This window comes from Alosa sapidissima, chromosome 7, assembly GCF_018492685.1.
Source record: "Alosa sapidissima isolate fAloSap1 chromosome 7, fAloSap1.pri, whole genome shotgun sequence".
In the NCBI taxonomy this organism is placed as follows: domain Eukaryota; kingdom Metazoa; phylum Chordata; class Actinopteri; order Clupeiformes; family Clupeidae; genus Alosa; species Alosa sapidissima.
In genome coordinates, this window is record NC_055963.1 from 18,245,552 (window position 1) to 18,262,141 (window position 16,590).

The 16,590-nt window shown below is 47.2% G+C and overlaps 1 protein-coding gene across 1 annotated transcript in view; it reads right to left on the minus strand.

The window, feature by feature from the left end:
* Nucleotides 1-613: 613 nt before the first annotated feature.
* xkr5l (XK related 5-like) overlaps nt 614-16,590 on the minus strand; it is a 23,462-nt gene continuing 7,485 nt past the window's right edge. The window contains exons 2-3 of the mRNA XM_042097641.1: nt 13,778-13,977; nt 614-2,763 (exon numbers count right to left, since the gene is read on the minus strand). Coding sequence (XP_041953575.1) covers nt 1,778-2,763; nt 13,778-13,977 — 1,186 coding nt within the window. The 3' untranslated portion in view covers nt 614-1,777. The remainder of the gene's footprint in view (nt 2,764-13,777; nt 13,978-16,590) is intronic.

Genomic DNA, 16,590 nt, shown 5'->3' on the forward strand with positions numbered 1-16,590 from the left:
ACCAGGTGGAATGTGTTGACTATCTCCACTTCTTGGTACAGTACAAATGAGGCTGAACTGTGGCATAGGGGACTCAACAGTAAGCACCATCATCGCTTCTCTGCACCGTTACAAATGTCTGTTTGCATGTAAAACGGGTTCTGTACCTGGCATGATGGGTGTATTGCATTTTCTTGCTTGTATGGTAGGTTTGAACATGAAAGCAACACTGCAACAACAGCATCACATCATCTATTAGAAATAGTCACTTTCATCTCTACCTTCCAGTTGTACCCCTCCACAAAATTGTATTCTCAGGAACAAAAATTACCATTTCTTTATTTCCCTAATGTGGTGAAGCACACTGACGAAGGCCATCAGGCCGAAACGTTTGTTAATTATCCCCTGTTGCTAAAAATGGATTAAAAAGCAAGAAAAGATTTTTGGAGTGCGACCATTTGTTATTTCCTAATGTGGTGAAGCAAATGACGTCATGTATTTGAATTCGTGCAAGACCAATGTGGCACATGTTTGTGCCTGTACAATAAAAGCATTAGGTCTGTCCCTTTGACTTGTGTGTATGAAGTTGACACATGGACTGAAGCAAGCAATGAGATGAGCACACCTACTGGCTAATCATTAGTCTTATTCACAATAGCCACTATTTTTTACAATATGTCATATGACCCAAATGAGTCATAATGAAACTGGAAATAAAACCAAAAAAAAAAAAGAAATCCTGAAACAGTTTTTCAGCATCACTCTTAGGTAATAACATCTACTTCTCAAAACTATGGTAGCAGAATTTCACTTTTGCAAAATGATTTTTTGTTTCTTTTATTGCGCAGCTCTTTTGGACTATATGAAATAGCATACACTGTTCAAACTTGAAGGCATACTTTATGGAGAAGCATGGGGCTTATCCTAAAAAAAGCAAAATAAGAACTGTATGTAAACATGTAAACATACACTGATATCTGCATTGCTACAGAGGACAGGTCAGTTTACAACTCAATCTATTTTGTTCATCTTAAAATGTCCTACCAAACATTTTGTTTCAGCAACACTGCTAACATAGCTTGACATCACTTCATATCACAAGTCTGACTGCCCAAACTCCACTCTGATGTTTTGGCGTCTACCTTCATCGTCATGTGTGCTTTGTTTCTCCATCGACACATCGCAAGAGTCGCCCTATATAAGGACTTCATAAGGCCTTATTTGATAGTCCTGTGCTTCCACATATGAAATTATATGACTGATAACTTGAAGTCGTAGACTGAGGCTTATCAGAGAGCATATTTCTGGTATATGGCTGTTGACACTAGCTGCCAGAAGACTAGTGTTAAACATCCATTTTTTTCTCTACAATGGCTTTTTTAACACCATCATGTAAGATTTAACTCTGATCTTATTTATTAACACCCCTTCACTGAAAATTCCAATTGGGGTGACAGAAGCAGATTACCAAGGTTTAACAACTGATCATCTTTGACCTTTGACCTTGCCCATAGATGTCAGTATTATTCATAGGTACCCAACTATACAGTGGTGCATCAAAACAGAACACGACATCAGGACACTCTTAGACGCTACTGTCAGTAAGTGTCAGCACCACCCTGTGTGTGTTTTAGCATTAGCCAAGCGGCTATCCTCGATCTATATAACACTCCCTTTTACTTTTCCTCCTATCTCCTACAGGGTCGGAGGCCCTAAGCCCTGGTTTGATGCGGCGGCTACAAGCCACAGCAAGGGCCGGCAGGAGGCTCGGAGGGCAATAGAGAAGCCCGTCTGTTAGTCACACTGTTGTCTCGTACTCCATCAGTTCCTTGGGCGTGCCCAGGCAGCGGTACTGGATCCGGGGTGTGACCGGCGCGGCACTCTCCAGCACCAGGATGGTCTTGCGCAGCCTGCGGTCGATGAAGTGGGCGTCCCAGGCCGGGTACCGTTTTCTGGGTAGGTCGATGCGGATCACCGGCCCCTCTGTCCTGGGCGTGAGGCGCGGGGCCGGGGTGCGGGTTGCGCCCGGTGCCGGCCGCACCTGAAAGACGTCCCCCCCACCGCCCTCCCCTCCGCCATGGCCCTGATCCCCACCTTTAGTCCTCTGCAGGGTCCTGGGCGGGCTGCTCACCAGGTCCGGCGGTGGCCCGGAGGCCGGCGACGCCACCACGATTGGCTCCATGGGTGCCACCGACGCGTCCTCCACCATGCAGCAGCCGAGCACGCCTCCTGTCACGGCCCCGTCTGGGTGCAGCAGGCAGTAGTAGACGAACATGAAGAAGGTTCCCAGCGCGTAGCTGCAGGCCACCACGCACACCACCACCACGGCGTAGAAGTCCGAGGTGCGCGAGCCGCGGTACAGGAACCAGGCGGCGGTCAGCGTCACATTCTCGGCCAGCACGATGAGGCTGTAGAGCACCAGGCGGCAGCGTGTGGGACCCTCGCGCACGCTGAACCAGCAGAACACGTAGATGATGCCCACCATCATGTTGTAGATGATCTCCTCCCACTTGGACATGCAGAAGTCGGTCTCGCCCTGGATGATCCAGAAGGTCATGGCGCACCAGTGTGCCACGATGAAGATGCCGAAGTAGAGCTGGAAGATGGAGGCGAACAGGGCGAAGGCGATGGTGCGCGCGCCCACCGTGAAGAGGTGCCACAGCATCTGCACCACCGCTGCCTTGTAGCTCATGGGCAGCTTGTCGTCGCGGGAGTCGCGCAGGGCCTTCTGGTAGGAGGCCATCATCCAGGACAGTGAGATCAGGGACGCAGAGGCAGAGAGGCCTGGGAAGGGGAAAGAGGAAAAGAGAACATTCTCAATCCAGGAATTAGCAAGAGACGTGTTTGAATACATGAAACACTGAAAAGGCAAAATCTGTGATACAAGTACTCTTTTCATCTTTAACATGAAATTAATGAATGATATGATTTCTAAATGATTGATTTATATATATATATATATATATATATATATAATGTCAAAAGTGACTGTTGTCCCTTGTGTGGTTTATTCAAGATTCCATGTTAGTTTCATGTGGAAAGGGATAAAAAATCTCAAGTATGTAAATGACAGGGAAAAAGGTACAAGGAAATCATATCAAATTCATGCATGCATGAACAGAGATCAAATCACATCGATGACTTCAAAGCCTTAAAAATAAAATGGAGAGGGAGAGACTCGCCTGCCACTGCAGGAAGAGCTAAGACTGAGTGCTATCCTGAGTTTAGTGAAAATGTCATGAATATTTAATCAGCTTCCTGTCTGACTGTTATACGGCTCCTCCATCTGGCCAGTGAGACCAGATTAAAGACCCCTCTTCCGAATAACATTTCTCAGTCACGACATTAGTCAGCTCTTGATTCCCCTCCAGGTTGCTCAAAGAGCAAGCCATTGTTATTAGAACCGCAGAATGGGATTGAGGTCTATTACAGAGCCACAACCTGTCACGGTTTATGGGCTCAGGTGTCAGGACATAGAGGGGGGGGGGGGGGGACAAAAAATTAAAAAATTGAAAAAAGAGAAACAAAAAATTGGACTGTTAGAGACCAGAGTTGAGGCACTGGAGCAGTGACCCTCACACTGTCAATTACAGGGCAGGCCAAATAGATCAGTGAGATGAGAGTAAATTAGATGGCTTTTTGGAGTCATGGCCTGCTGGCCACTTCCTTAATTAGATTCTGAGGTCTGCTGTCACTGTAGATAAGACAGTAATGTCCCTCTCCCTCTATAATGGGCCTGAGAGACTGCCACACTGAAGCAACGTTTCAAATGCCTACCAACTGAAATACACTCCCACCATAGCATCTGAGAATTAAAACATAAAAACAAAATCGTAACTGAAAAAATCAAAATCGTAATCATATCTGACAGCACATTGGTGTTTTACATCCTCTGGGCAGAAGACATTTGGAGACACGTGGAGACATTTCCATGTGTGACACTGAATAAAATTCAGAGAAATGAAAATGAAATTCAGTTTTGCTTTAATTCAGGCCCATGTTCCTCAGTATATCACCTGCTATGAAGTTCTCTTAGTTTTGGTTTATGAGTGAGTGAGCGAGAAAGAGAAAGTGATTGTGAGGATAGTAACGCACGTATGTTACACAATCATTTTGTTTGCAAATTTGGCCTGACCTAATCTGTAACCAGACACCCAGATACACCCAATAATAAAACATTTCCTGTTTAGTTTACCTGCTTTATTCAGCAGGTAAACAACACAGGAATCATACAGGAATAACACAGTTATTAATGGACACTACACAACACACACACATACAGAGAGACAGAGAGAGAGAATAGATATACTGTATATGTGGCGCACCCAAAACAGGTGACCACATTGGTCATATGTTTATCAGTAAATGAATATGATCTCTCTATATATATATATTTACACTGTCGCTTTAAGGAGTGGCACAAGCAGTTGCGTTCCGGTTGCTATGGGAACGGACCTCCGCTCGCTCTCAGATGCGATTTGGGAGAAAATATGGAAAGCTGCTGTGTCTAAATCTCCTTTTATTTCACCTGTCTTTCAGGTCATTAATGGGATATTTAAATTTGTTACTACAGTCCCATATTTGGGACCTGTAACAAATTTTGGGGGCTCGAGTCCGGGATTGGCGCCACCGCTGACAGCTGTTGGAGGACGCCAGTCCAGTGATCCATGAACCTGTGGACCAGACGGTGACGTGTCATCAGAGTGAAGAGGGTCTGTCCGAATCCAGGGCGTCTGACTGCTGCCAGAGCGAGGGAGTTCGAGGACCACAGACATCTGACAACCATCCACCATGAGCCACGAGAGAAAGAAGCTGGTGTGGTCCATCAAGAAGGGACTGTTCCATCTGTCTGTTGATGAACTGTTCCAGCTTGCAACTGACATCACGCCGACACCCGACCAGGACCCAGCTAAGTTGCACCAACATGATGACGAGAGTGGTATTGAGTATTTGTGCTCATACATGGACAGTGTAGCTTTACTGGAATTGGAGGATGAGGGCATGTCGCAGTTACTTCTGCTAAAAGACCAGGTTGACGAAATGATTAACAGCCATAGTCAGAGTGTGGGTCGTGGGGGTAGTGGAGATTCTAATGTGTCTGATATGAAGGTGGTATCTGATGTGAAAGTGTCACCGGTGACATCTGAGGTTGCACACATGAACACCCAGGGTACCAGTACACACACTGCGACAACAGATTTAGCTTCTCAGACCAAAGATCTTGAAACACAGATTAGTAAATTGTTCGCTGTGTACAATGAACTCAAGCTAAAACAGAGTAGTGCTCCACCCACCACGCACATCGTAGACAATCTACCCACTGCTCGTGACTGTAGCCAGTCTCGCAGTCCACATGACACACTGCAACTGCACTCAAACACCTCACACACCACCCATAGCACAGAAAGCATGATTGCCCTTAAAGACCTTCCCCTCCTACAAAGGAAAGAGTTCAAGATACATGGTGGGCAAATTGGTGATAACACTTCAGAGATCAGTTACAACAACATCACTAGGCAGATTGATGAAGGCCTCAGAGAAAATCACACTGAAGGTGAGATCACCCGCGCCGTGCTACGTGTCATAAAGCCTGGCAACTTCAAAGACATGCTTGCTAGTAAAGAGGACATGACGGTAGGTGAACTCAAGAGCTTTCTTCAGTCACACCTAGGAGAGAAAAGCAGCACTGAGCTCTTCCAGGAACTCATGACGGCCAAGCAGCACAAGCATGAAACACCGCAGCAGTTCCTGTACAGGATGATGGGGCTGAAACAGAGAGTGATATTCACATCCAAGTGGGCGGATGCAGACATCAAGTATGAGGCACTAACAGCACAGAATGTGTTCCTCCACACCATCTATCAGGGCTTAAGCGAAAAGCATGACGACGTCCGTCGTGAGTTAAAACTCCTCCTCTCCGACCCTACAGTCACTGATGAGGCACTCTTGAGGCAGGTCACTAAAACAACAAGTGAGGAGAGTGAGAGAAAGCGACGCTTGGGGCGCAACACCCGTCCGAGAACCGCTCATGCTCAAAGTACTGAAGCCAGCAGCAGGGACGAGAGTGCAGGGAAGTGTACCGCTGACCGCAAGGACGAGCAGATTCATGAGTTGAGTGCTCAAGTACAGGCCCTGACCCAGGTAGTGAACACCCTTCGGTCCAGTGCCTCAGCAGTGAAGCCAGCAACCTCCGAGCTTCAGCCACAGTGTAACTGTGGCTGCCCCAATAGGCAGAGTAGACCACTGAGAACAGAGAGACCCCGTGGCTGCCCCAGTTGTATTGCTAATAGCCGTCCTGACTGCAACCACTGCTTCTCTTGTGGGGAAAACGGGCACCGTGCTGTGGGATGCCTGAAGAGGACCAAGCCGTCGGGAAATGCACCCCGGTCACGGCAAGGGGACTACCTGTGATCGGCTATAACGTCCAGTCCCATCAAGGTGCTGATATGCCAGGCCCAGCACGGGTTAATTACAGCCGTGCCATCCCTCCTCAGCCACTGACTGGTGCAAAGTCAACAGCAGAGCGAGTGGCCAAGCTTATTGGAGAGAAATGCACACTGAAATGCAATCTCAGTGGACATGCCGTGACTGTCCTTCTTGACTCGGGTGCTCAGGTCAGCATCATCAGCCATGCCTGGAAAGAAAAGCACTTACCTCAACAACAACTGCACCCTCTCAGTGAGCTTATGGGTGACAGAGGCCTTGACCTTACAGCTGCTAATGGTGAGCCAATACCATATGATGGATGGGTTGAACTTACCTTTAACTTGCCTGGAAATGAAGATCCAAGGCTCTCCATCAGAGTACCCTTTCTGGTCAGCCGTGTGAGCCTCACAAGACCCATCGTAGGCTTTAATGTGATCCAGGAGCTAATCCAAGGACGGGAGGGCGGAGTTGAAGTTGTCACCATCATTGCTCAATTGCTGCAGAAGGCCATGCAGATTGAAGAGGACACAGCTGAGGCCATTGTGCACTTTGTGCAGACCCAGGAACACACCCAGGACCAAGCACTGGTGAGAGTTGGCCGGCGGGATTTTGTCATCCACCCTGGCCGAGTTGCTCGCATCAGATGCAAGGTGCCTGTTGAGTTCATCTCACCAGTGGCGCTGTTTGAGGTCAGCCAGGCAGACCCAAGACTGGAACAGCTAGACCTGGGCGATGGCCTGGTTGAGGTCCACCACACCAGACGGCCTTTTGTTGAGATCCCTGTATTCAACCATACTCAGCACAGCATCTCACTCAACCATTTTACAGTACTAGGCAGTATCCAGTCAATTGACAAGGTTGTAGAGACAGACCAGAGGCACAGCTTCGAGGTCAACAGTGTTAACTCACCTGAGCTTATTCCTGTTAGGGAGGATGACAAAGACCGAGCAGAGCCTATGTCCCAGCTGTGGCACCCTCCTGTTGATATAAGCCATCTAACAGATGAACAACAAGCAACAGTGAGAGGAATGCTGTATGAGGAGTCCAGCGCCTTTGCACGGGATGACAACGACATTGGATGTGTCCCAAGTCTTCAGATGAGCTTAACACTGAAGGATGATATCCCAGTGCAGCGATCCTATGCGGCTGTCCCCAAACCCCTCTACAAAGAAGTCAAGGAGTATATCCAGGACTTGCTGGCTAAGAAGTGGATCGTAAAATCAAAATCCCCTTATGCCGCTCCTGTCGTTTGTGTCCGCAAGAAGGATGGAACCTTGAGGCTTTGCATTGATTATCGGCTGCTAAACCAAAAGACCGTTCCAGACAGACACCCCCTGCCCCGTATCCAAGATCTTATCGACACGCTGGGTGGGTACAGCTGGTTCTCAATCCTGGATCAAGGAAAAGCCTACCATCAAGGTTTCATTGCAGAGGGGTCACGGCACATGACTGCATTCATCACCCCATGGGGCTTGTATGAGTGGGTACGTATCCCTTTTGGCCTTTCCAACGCCCCAGCAGCATTCCAGAGGAGCATGGAGGAGATGCTCAGCTCCTTGCGGGACGAATGCTGCATCCCCTACTTAGATGATGTCCTCTGCTATGCCAAGACGTTTGGAGCTCATGTGGAGGTGTTGAGACATGTTTTGAAGGCCCTCCAGCGCCACGGTGTGAAGCTCAGACCAACAAAGTGCGAGCTCTTCAAGAAGGAAGTCCGCTATGTGGGAAAGCTGGTGTCCGCTGAGGGAGTAAGACTTGACCCCAAGGATCTGGAAGCCATCCAGGCGTTGAGAACCAAGGCCCCGACCACCGTGGGAGAAGTCCGTAAGCTGCTAGGGTTCCTCAGCTATTACCGGACATACATCCAAGACTTCTCAAGAATTGCCAAGCCAATGTATGAGCTCTTGCAAGCAAAACGCCCTGCCACTGGTACGCCTCCACCCAGAACAAACAAGGGGAAAGGAGCACAGCTGTCATCCAGGACTCCTGTCCAGTGGAGGGAGGAACATCAAAGGGCCTTGGACCAGCTCATCCATGTCCTGTCAAACCCACCAGTGCTTGCCTATCCTGACTTTAACCTCCCTTTTGTCTTGCACACAGATGCGTCAGAAAAAGGACTTGGTGCTGTGCTGTACCAACGGCAGGGAGGAAAACTCAGAGTAATCGCCTATGGATCCAGAACACTCACGCCTGCTGAGCGCAATTACCACCTTCACTCAGGCAAGCTTGAATTTCTGGCACTGAAGTGGGCAATATGTGAAAAATTCAGGGACTACCTCTTCTATGCACCCCACTTCACTGTGTACACGGATAACAACCCATTGACATACGTGATGAGCACTGCTAAGCTGAATGCTGTCGGTCACCGTTGGGTGAGCTCGCTGACTTCAGGTTCGAGGTGAGATACCGACCGGGAAAAGCAAACGTGGATGCAGACACACTGTCAAGGTTGCCGGTGGACATCAACAGCTATGTCGACTCCTGCACAGAAGAGCTGTCAAGAGACACCATTCTGGCAATGTGGGAGGGCAGTAGGGCTGCAAAGCAACAAGACGTTGCTTATGTGGCTGTTCTGAACCTCTCACAAAGCCCAGCATCACAGTCACCAGAATTGCTCCCTGCCATAAGCCGTGCCGAACTCATGAAATCTCAGCAAGATGATCCTGTGATCAGTCAAGTCATCAGACTGAAAGAGAACACCAACATACTGACCAGTGACATGAGAAGAGGAGTAAGTGGCCTGGCGAGGAAACTACTGCATGAGTGGGGAAGACTACAGCTGAAGGATGGTCTGCTGTACAGGGAAACCAGTCAGAGGAGTCAACTTGTCCTGCCCTCTCAGTACCGATCCTTGGTCCTTAAACACCTCCATGACGACATGGGTCACATGGGTATGGAGAGAGTCCTCGGCCTCGCTAGAGACCGGTTTTACTGGCCCTACATGAAACAGGATGTTGAAGCTTATGTGACAAGGAAGTGTCCCTGTATCAAGCAGAAGAAACCGGTCTCCCACATCAGAGCACCAATGGGGAGCATTACCACCAGCTCACCCCTAGAACTTGTGTCCATTGATTACCTGCATCTAGAACCTAGCAAGGGAGGCTTTGAGTATATCCTGGTTGTTGTAGACCACTTTACCAGATTTGCCCAAGCCTATGCCACCAGAAACAAGTCCGGGAAGGCAGCTGCAGAGAAACTCTTCGATGATTTCATTCCACGGTTCGGCTACCCATGGAAACTACATCATGACCAAGGGAGGGAATTTGAGAATGACCTTTTCAAGACCCTGCAACAGTTGAGTGGAGTGGGTCACTCAAGGACCACTCCCTACCACCCCCAAGGAAATCCTGCAGAAAGATTTAACCGCACATTGCTTCAGATGCTCAGGACCCTGGAGGAGAAGGAAAAGGAAAGATGGAGAGAACACCTACCCCAAATCCTCCACGCTTATAACTGTACCCGGCATGAGGCAACTGGATTTTCACCCTTTTACCTGATGTATGGCCGTCACCCACGTCTGCCTGTGGATATGATCTTTGGCTTGCTGTCTGAGGAAGAAGCCACTTCTCCAAGAGGCTATGCAGAGAGATGGGCCTCTCGGATGCAGGAAGCATACAGACTCGCCTCAGAGAACAGTCAACAATCCAGCTCTCGGGGAAAGAGGTACTACGACCAACATTTGAAGGGTGTTGTCCTGGAGCAGGGTGACCGCGTCTTAGTGCGGAACATGAGGGAAAGAGGGGGTCCTGGAAAGCTAAAGCCATACTGGGAAGGCACAGTTCATGTTGTGAGGGAGAGGATCGCAGATGGGCCGGTGTATAAAGTGTCTCCAGAAACAGGTGGAGGTCGAGTACGAACTCTACACCGCAACCTGCTTCACGTGGTCAACGACTTACCTGTGGATTTACCCCAGTCATCACAGAGACCACCTGTTAGAGACAGAGGCTCACCGAGACACCTACCTGCTCCATCAACAGACCAGCCACGACAGAGAACAAGAAACAGCTCTTCACGCCACACAGAGAGACAGAGCGAGTGGCGCCCGAGTAGTGACTCCTCCGACAATGAGGATGAGCCCTTATACTGGTTGAGGATACCATCAAGAATGGAGTATGAGAACAACCAAACCCAGCCTCTTCAAGAGTTTCAGAGGACTTACAGTCCAGTAACCACCCCTCAGAGATTCAACTTACCTGAGCCAATCCTGCCTGAAAGGGAAGACCAGTGGACTGAAAGTGTGCTTCCAAGGAGAGAGAGCATGCCTGTGGGGGAAAGCAGACAGAGTGAGCACAGAGCACACCAAGAGGAATACTTACCCGTCAATCCAATGCCTGCAGTATATGGACAGGAAGGGGCCATGCAGGAGAGGCCAGTAATCCCTGAAGCAGTCAGTGAACAGTCCAACAATGAACAGTCCAGCCCACTACAGATGCGGAGGTCCACGCGTGAAAGGAGGCCTGCCCAGATGCTCACGTACAGCTCCTTAGGACAGCCCTCTTCCCAACCCCCAGCCAGCTGCAATACAGTAGGGGCCTATGGGACACTGTCAATGCCACCATGGGGAGTGCATGCATACCCCAGTTACTTCCAGACACCACTTCCATACCCTATTCCCATTCATAGTATACCCTATGTGTAGGGTACTGGTGTACTGATTGACCCGCATACATACACTCACACACATGCACACACACACCTACATACTTACCCGGGACTTGCCTGCATTGTTGAGCAACAGACAGATACACATACATACACGCACGCGCACACACACATGCTCACACACACACACAAACACACACACATACTTACCTTGAGTTACACAGACATTCTCACTAGTGATTCTTAGGTTTAGTTGCTGATAGTAGCAAGTGTCGGGAGCCACTTTTGAAGTTGGGGAGCGTGTGGCGCACCCAAAACAGGTGACCACATTGGTCATATGTTTATCAGTAAATGAATATGATCTCTCTATATATATATATTTACACTGTCGCTTTAAGGAGTGGCACAAGCAGTTGCGTTCCGGTTGCTATGGGAACGGACCTCCGCTCGCTCTCAGATGCGATTTGGGAGAAAATATGGAAAGCTGCTGTGTCTAAATCTCCTTTTATTTCACCTGTCTTTCAGGTCATTAATGGGATATTTAAATTTGTTACTACAGTCCCATATTTGGGACCTGTAACATATACTCAATACAGCATTTTGAGGTATTGTGGCCAGAGGACTCAGGATGTGGTCGGTCATCAATCATTGGTCACTGTGATGGAATAAACCCAAGGCCCAGCAGAGATCTTCCGAATGTGGCGAGCATGTGAATAAAACTGTAAATGATTCCCAGGAGTGCCCTGTCTCCGGTGGCAACAGCACCATTCAAGAGTCACACACTGCACAATGCAGGCTTCTTCTCTCCACAGTTCTTAAGCTTATCATACACAGGGCAGCTTTCTGAGCAATGTTGCTAGGTAGTGTTATTGATTAGTGTGTTATTGTTATTGTAGTATTGGTATGGTGTTTTCCCATTGCATCATTAGTAGGCAAATTGGCATGACCATCCAGGCAAAACCGGTTATGTGATCGCAGAGGTGACCTATCAGGGTGTGTCCTCAGGCTCCAAATGCTTCTGTGTTTGAGGCTGGCAATATATTTCATCTTGTTAATCGAGAAAAATACATGTCAATTCCTAGTAATGTATCATTGCGGAAGACATTAAGTCACATCTGACACTGGTTTGTCTTATTGATGTCAAGTAAGAAATAGAAAATTGCAGCTTATTGCTTGCTTCTGTGTAAAGATTAAAGATGGCTGCTACTTGGTTGTGAATTGATTTCTGTCTTTCAGAACAGAGCAGGTATCTTTGATAGTAATGGTCTCAATTTGCCAGGTAGATGTGGCGGTGACAGAGTCTCATAGATCGTGAACACTGTAAGCTGGGTAATGCCATTTCAGTAGACAGTAAAACTGGCCTCACAAAAACCTAGACAAACTGGAACATAATAGTATAGTATAAGTATAAGTATAAGTATATATACTCTTTTGATCCCGTGAGGGAAATTTGGTCTCTGCATTTATCCCAATCCGTAAATTAGTGAAACACTCTCAGGACACAGTAAACACACAGTGAGGTGAAGCACACACTAATCCCGGCGCAGTGAGCTGCCTGCATCAACAGCGGCGCTCGGGGAGCAGTGAGGGGTTAGGTGCCTTGCTCAAGGGCATTTCAGCCGTTCCTACTGGTTGGGGTTCGAACCGGCAACCCTCCGGTTACAAGTCCGAAGTACTAACCAGTAGGCCACGGCTGCCCCCAAATGGTAATAATAATATGGTGCTTAGAGTTATTGTTTAATTATCCCTAGTTATTTCCACCATTACTCTTCTTAACCTTGCAAAAAGCTGGGGTTGTGTGTCAAAGAACATCGGCTATGCATCATGCATGGTGATGCGTTCGTTCATTAAAAAAGTAATGAAAATCTTTAAAAGCAGCATGATTTTCTCCTCATTTTAATGTTTCTCTGTTCCCCAAGGTCTTCCCGCCCGCCTCTAGTCAGTCCCTGAATCATCCCAAGGCAGTAATATCTACAAATGCTGAGTGCCATAATCATTAGTCTCCAGCCTGCACTGTGTAATTAGGGGTCCAATTCGCAGTTAGACTGCAAATGAACCACTATGTCCAGACTCTTCATTAGTGAGGACTACTAAGCAGGGGCATGTTCTAACATGGACCCCATTGTGACATCACATCAGAATCTGTGGGCGCTACAGAAACACTGTGCAGACTAAAGGGCGTGAGCTGGAAAACCTGCTGCAAGGGAGGGAGGTCGGCATTTTCTTCTCCGAATAAGGGAGAAAGGAACGAGAACAGGCAAAAGAGGACAAAGAAGTCCGACAATATAATCACTCCACAGGAACAACCACTCTACACATGCTTGGAATAATTCAATGTCGACCCAGATGAGGGTGGTTGTTAGCTCAATATGAGACAAAGCAATGTTGAATTTATATGAAATACAAGAGTCCGAGTGCCTCACAAATGTGAGACGTGTAAAATCATGTGCCATAATATCTATCACTGTGTTATGTTACAAAGAAAATGTACTAGCATATGTTTCTAATTGTTCGGCAGTGCCATGTTCAGTTTCCATATAAGTGTGTCATTTAGTCATAATACATAGCTGTAATTGTTGTTTTTGGTTGTTGTGTTGTGGTGTTTTTGGTTGTTGTGTTTTGGTGTTTTTGGTGTTTTTGGTTTTTGTGCTGTGGTGTTTTTGGTTGTTATGTTGTTGTGTTTTGGGTGTTTTTGGTGTTTTTGGTGGTTGTGTTTTGGTGTTTTGGTGTTTTGATGTTTTTGGATGGTGTGTTTTGGTGTGAGTCTCACCCTGCAGGGGCAGGACCTGGTTGGCCTGTACCATGATGCAGAGCTGCAGTACCAGCTGGGGGGCGCTCTTGAGGAAGATCTCCAGCAGCCGCAGCATACTGATGTCGGCGCTCTCGAACATCAGGCGCCAGTAGTAGTGGCGCCGCTCATGGTCCCCACGCCAGCGGCTTTGCACGCCCAAGTACAGTGCGTGGACGTACCTGAGGAAGAGAGAACGAGAGGATGGACAGACAGAGGAGTCAGTGGGGGTAGGAGTCGAGAGAGGTGCAGAGGAGTCAGTGAGGGAGTCGAGGGAGGTGCAGAGGAGTCAGTGGGGGAGTCGAGGGAGGTGCACTGGAATCAGTGGGAGTGTCGAGGGAGGTGCAGAGAAGTCAGTGTGGGAGTCGAGGGAGGTGCAGAGGAGTCAGTGGGGGAGTTGAGGGAAGTGCAGAGGAGTCAGTGGGAGAGTCGAGGGAGGTGCACTGGAGTCAGTGGGAGGGTCGAAGGAGGTGCAGAGGAGTCAGTGGGGGAGTTGAGGGAGGTGCACTGCACAGACTTCCTAACTAAATGTAAAGCAGGAAAAGATACATTAAAACAGCTAGTGCCGTCTCAAGACTTCAAGAAGCTCTTGAAGACCCAACTCTTCCCAGAGGACATCTGTCTCGTAACACATCTAACAACCCAACACACTTAACAGGCCCTTATCATGCATCTCTCCCCTCCTTCTACTACCTCATACTTCCTTCTAACCTACTTCAAACACGTCCTTCAACCACACTTCAACTAATACTTACATTTCTTCACTCTCATCTTCTGGTAGTAATATTCATTGATGCCTAAGATCTCCTTTGCAATGTAGCTTAAAGGCTATTACTCATTTTATATTTCACTTTGGATAAAAGCATCTGCTAAATGAATAAATGAATAGACGAACCACTGTAAATGTAAAACACTAGTATGCGCAGACTTTTCCAAAAGCGGTCTGCGTTTCAGCTGGCCTCCTCTAAATATTCTGGCGTGGTTTCAGGTCAGAGCGTGCGGCTCTCTCTGAGGGACTGCCACAGTGACCACCTGGGATAAATGGTACAGCGTTCCCTGGCCCGGCGCCAGCTGACTTGAGCATGATCCAAGCTGTCATGTAGGCTTTGTGCTCCTCTGTTCAGCCCCCAGCTCAGAGACCTGTCCCACAGCATCAGGGCTCTTGTTAGATTTGTAGAACTACTACCTGACCACCAGCACTTACACAGACACTACAGAGGCCAAAGCCACAGCCATGACAGGGAAATGGTACTAAATGGAAATACACTTAAATAGTACTAAATCTACTATCATGATTCACCAGTGTTTTGTGTATTTACACATGCTGCAAAGCACAGGATTGTCCCGATCCAAAAGTGGTGATTCATTTTGGCCTATGAGCACATAGAGTTCTTTATGATATACATGTCATATAAATGTGGGTATATATATATATATATATATATATATATATATATATATATATATATATATATATATATATACATATGCTTTTACCACAAGAATATATGAAAAAGTGAAACATCAGCCTGTGCAATTTCAGCATTGTATTAGCAAAATGTATTGCATGTGCTTTATAATTAACACACGTCTGCCCATAGTGCGGCTATTCTTTGCTCTGCATTGTATAGATTCTTTCATACCACACTCCACTGCCTTTTCTGAAAAAGGAGAGAAATCATTTGTCTCTCCTCTTCACAGAAGACAAGTTGACAGCAGATTATTGAGGGATCTCGAGGTGAGATTGACAGTATTATTCACACCAGACGAGGATTTTGAAAAATGCTCTCTTTCTCTCACTGCCTGTCTTTCAGTCTGCCATTTTCTCTTACACTGCGTCACTGTCACTCTTTCAGTATGTGCTTTGCTTTCCCTCAGAATCTTGCAGACTGACACACACACACACACACACACACACGCACACACACACACACACACACACACACACACACACACACACACACACACACACATTCACACACACACACCACCATTATATTGTGACACACAATGTCTCTCTCTCTCTCTCACACACACACACACACTCTGCAGGGGAAAATCAACAGCACAAAAGACAAAAAAGGAAACCAAACTGAAGAGGGTGAGCTGCCAGAGTGAACACTCCATTTATGACTAAAGGGCACTAATTTCCCTTTTTGTTTTGTAGCACGGAAATGACTCACTCAACAGGAACAAAAGAGGAATTCCACCAACACTTTTTTTCTAATGAGCCCTTAGGCAAGCAACTAATACCAAAAGCAAAGTTAATAGCCTGTGACTTGTAAACAGCATGAGTGGGATTCGATGTAAAGATGCTTTTTTGAGTAGCCTAATTACTGAATTACTTTTGCAGGGAAACAGGGAAAGTCAACACAGTTTGGGGTGTCAGACAATGTTGTGCAGTGTGTTTAATGCTGTATCTCTCTCTCTCTCTCTTTCTCTCTCTCACTCTCAAATTTTTAATTTGTTAAAACTCTGTTGAGACGGTTCAGCAGAAACGTATCAGGACAGCATCTGTCTCTATCAAACCTGACAATAAAAAGAGCAAACAGTCAGTGAAGGTCTTTCATATCCACCAGAAAAAAATAATTGTTTCCATGGAGATGTATGTCATGCTGACCTCTGTAGTCTGTTTGTGTGTGTGTTTGTGTGTGTGTGTGTGTGTGTGTGTGTGTGTGTGTGTGTGTGTGTGTGTGTGTGTGTGTGTGTGTGTTTGTCTATGAAGGAAATAGAAAAACAACCCAGACAGCACTTTGACATGCATCCTCCTCGGATGAAAGTCTTGGCAGGCCTCC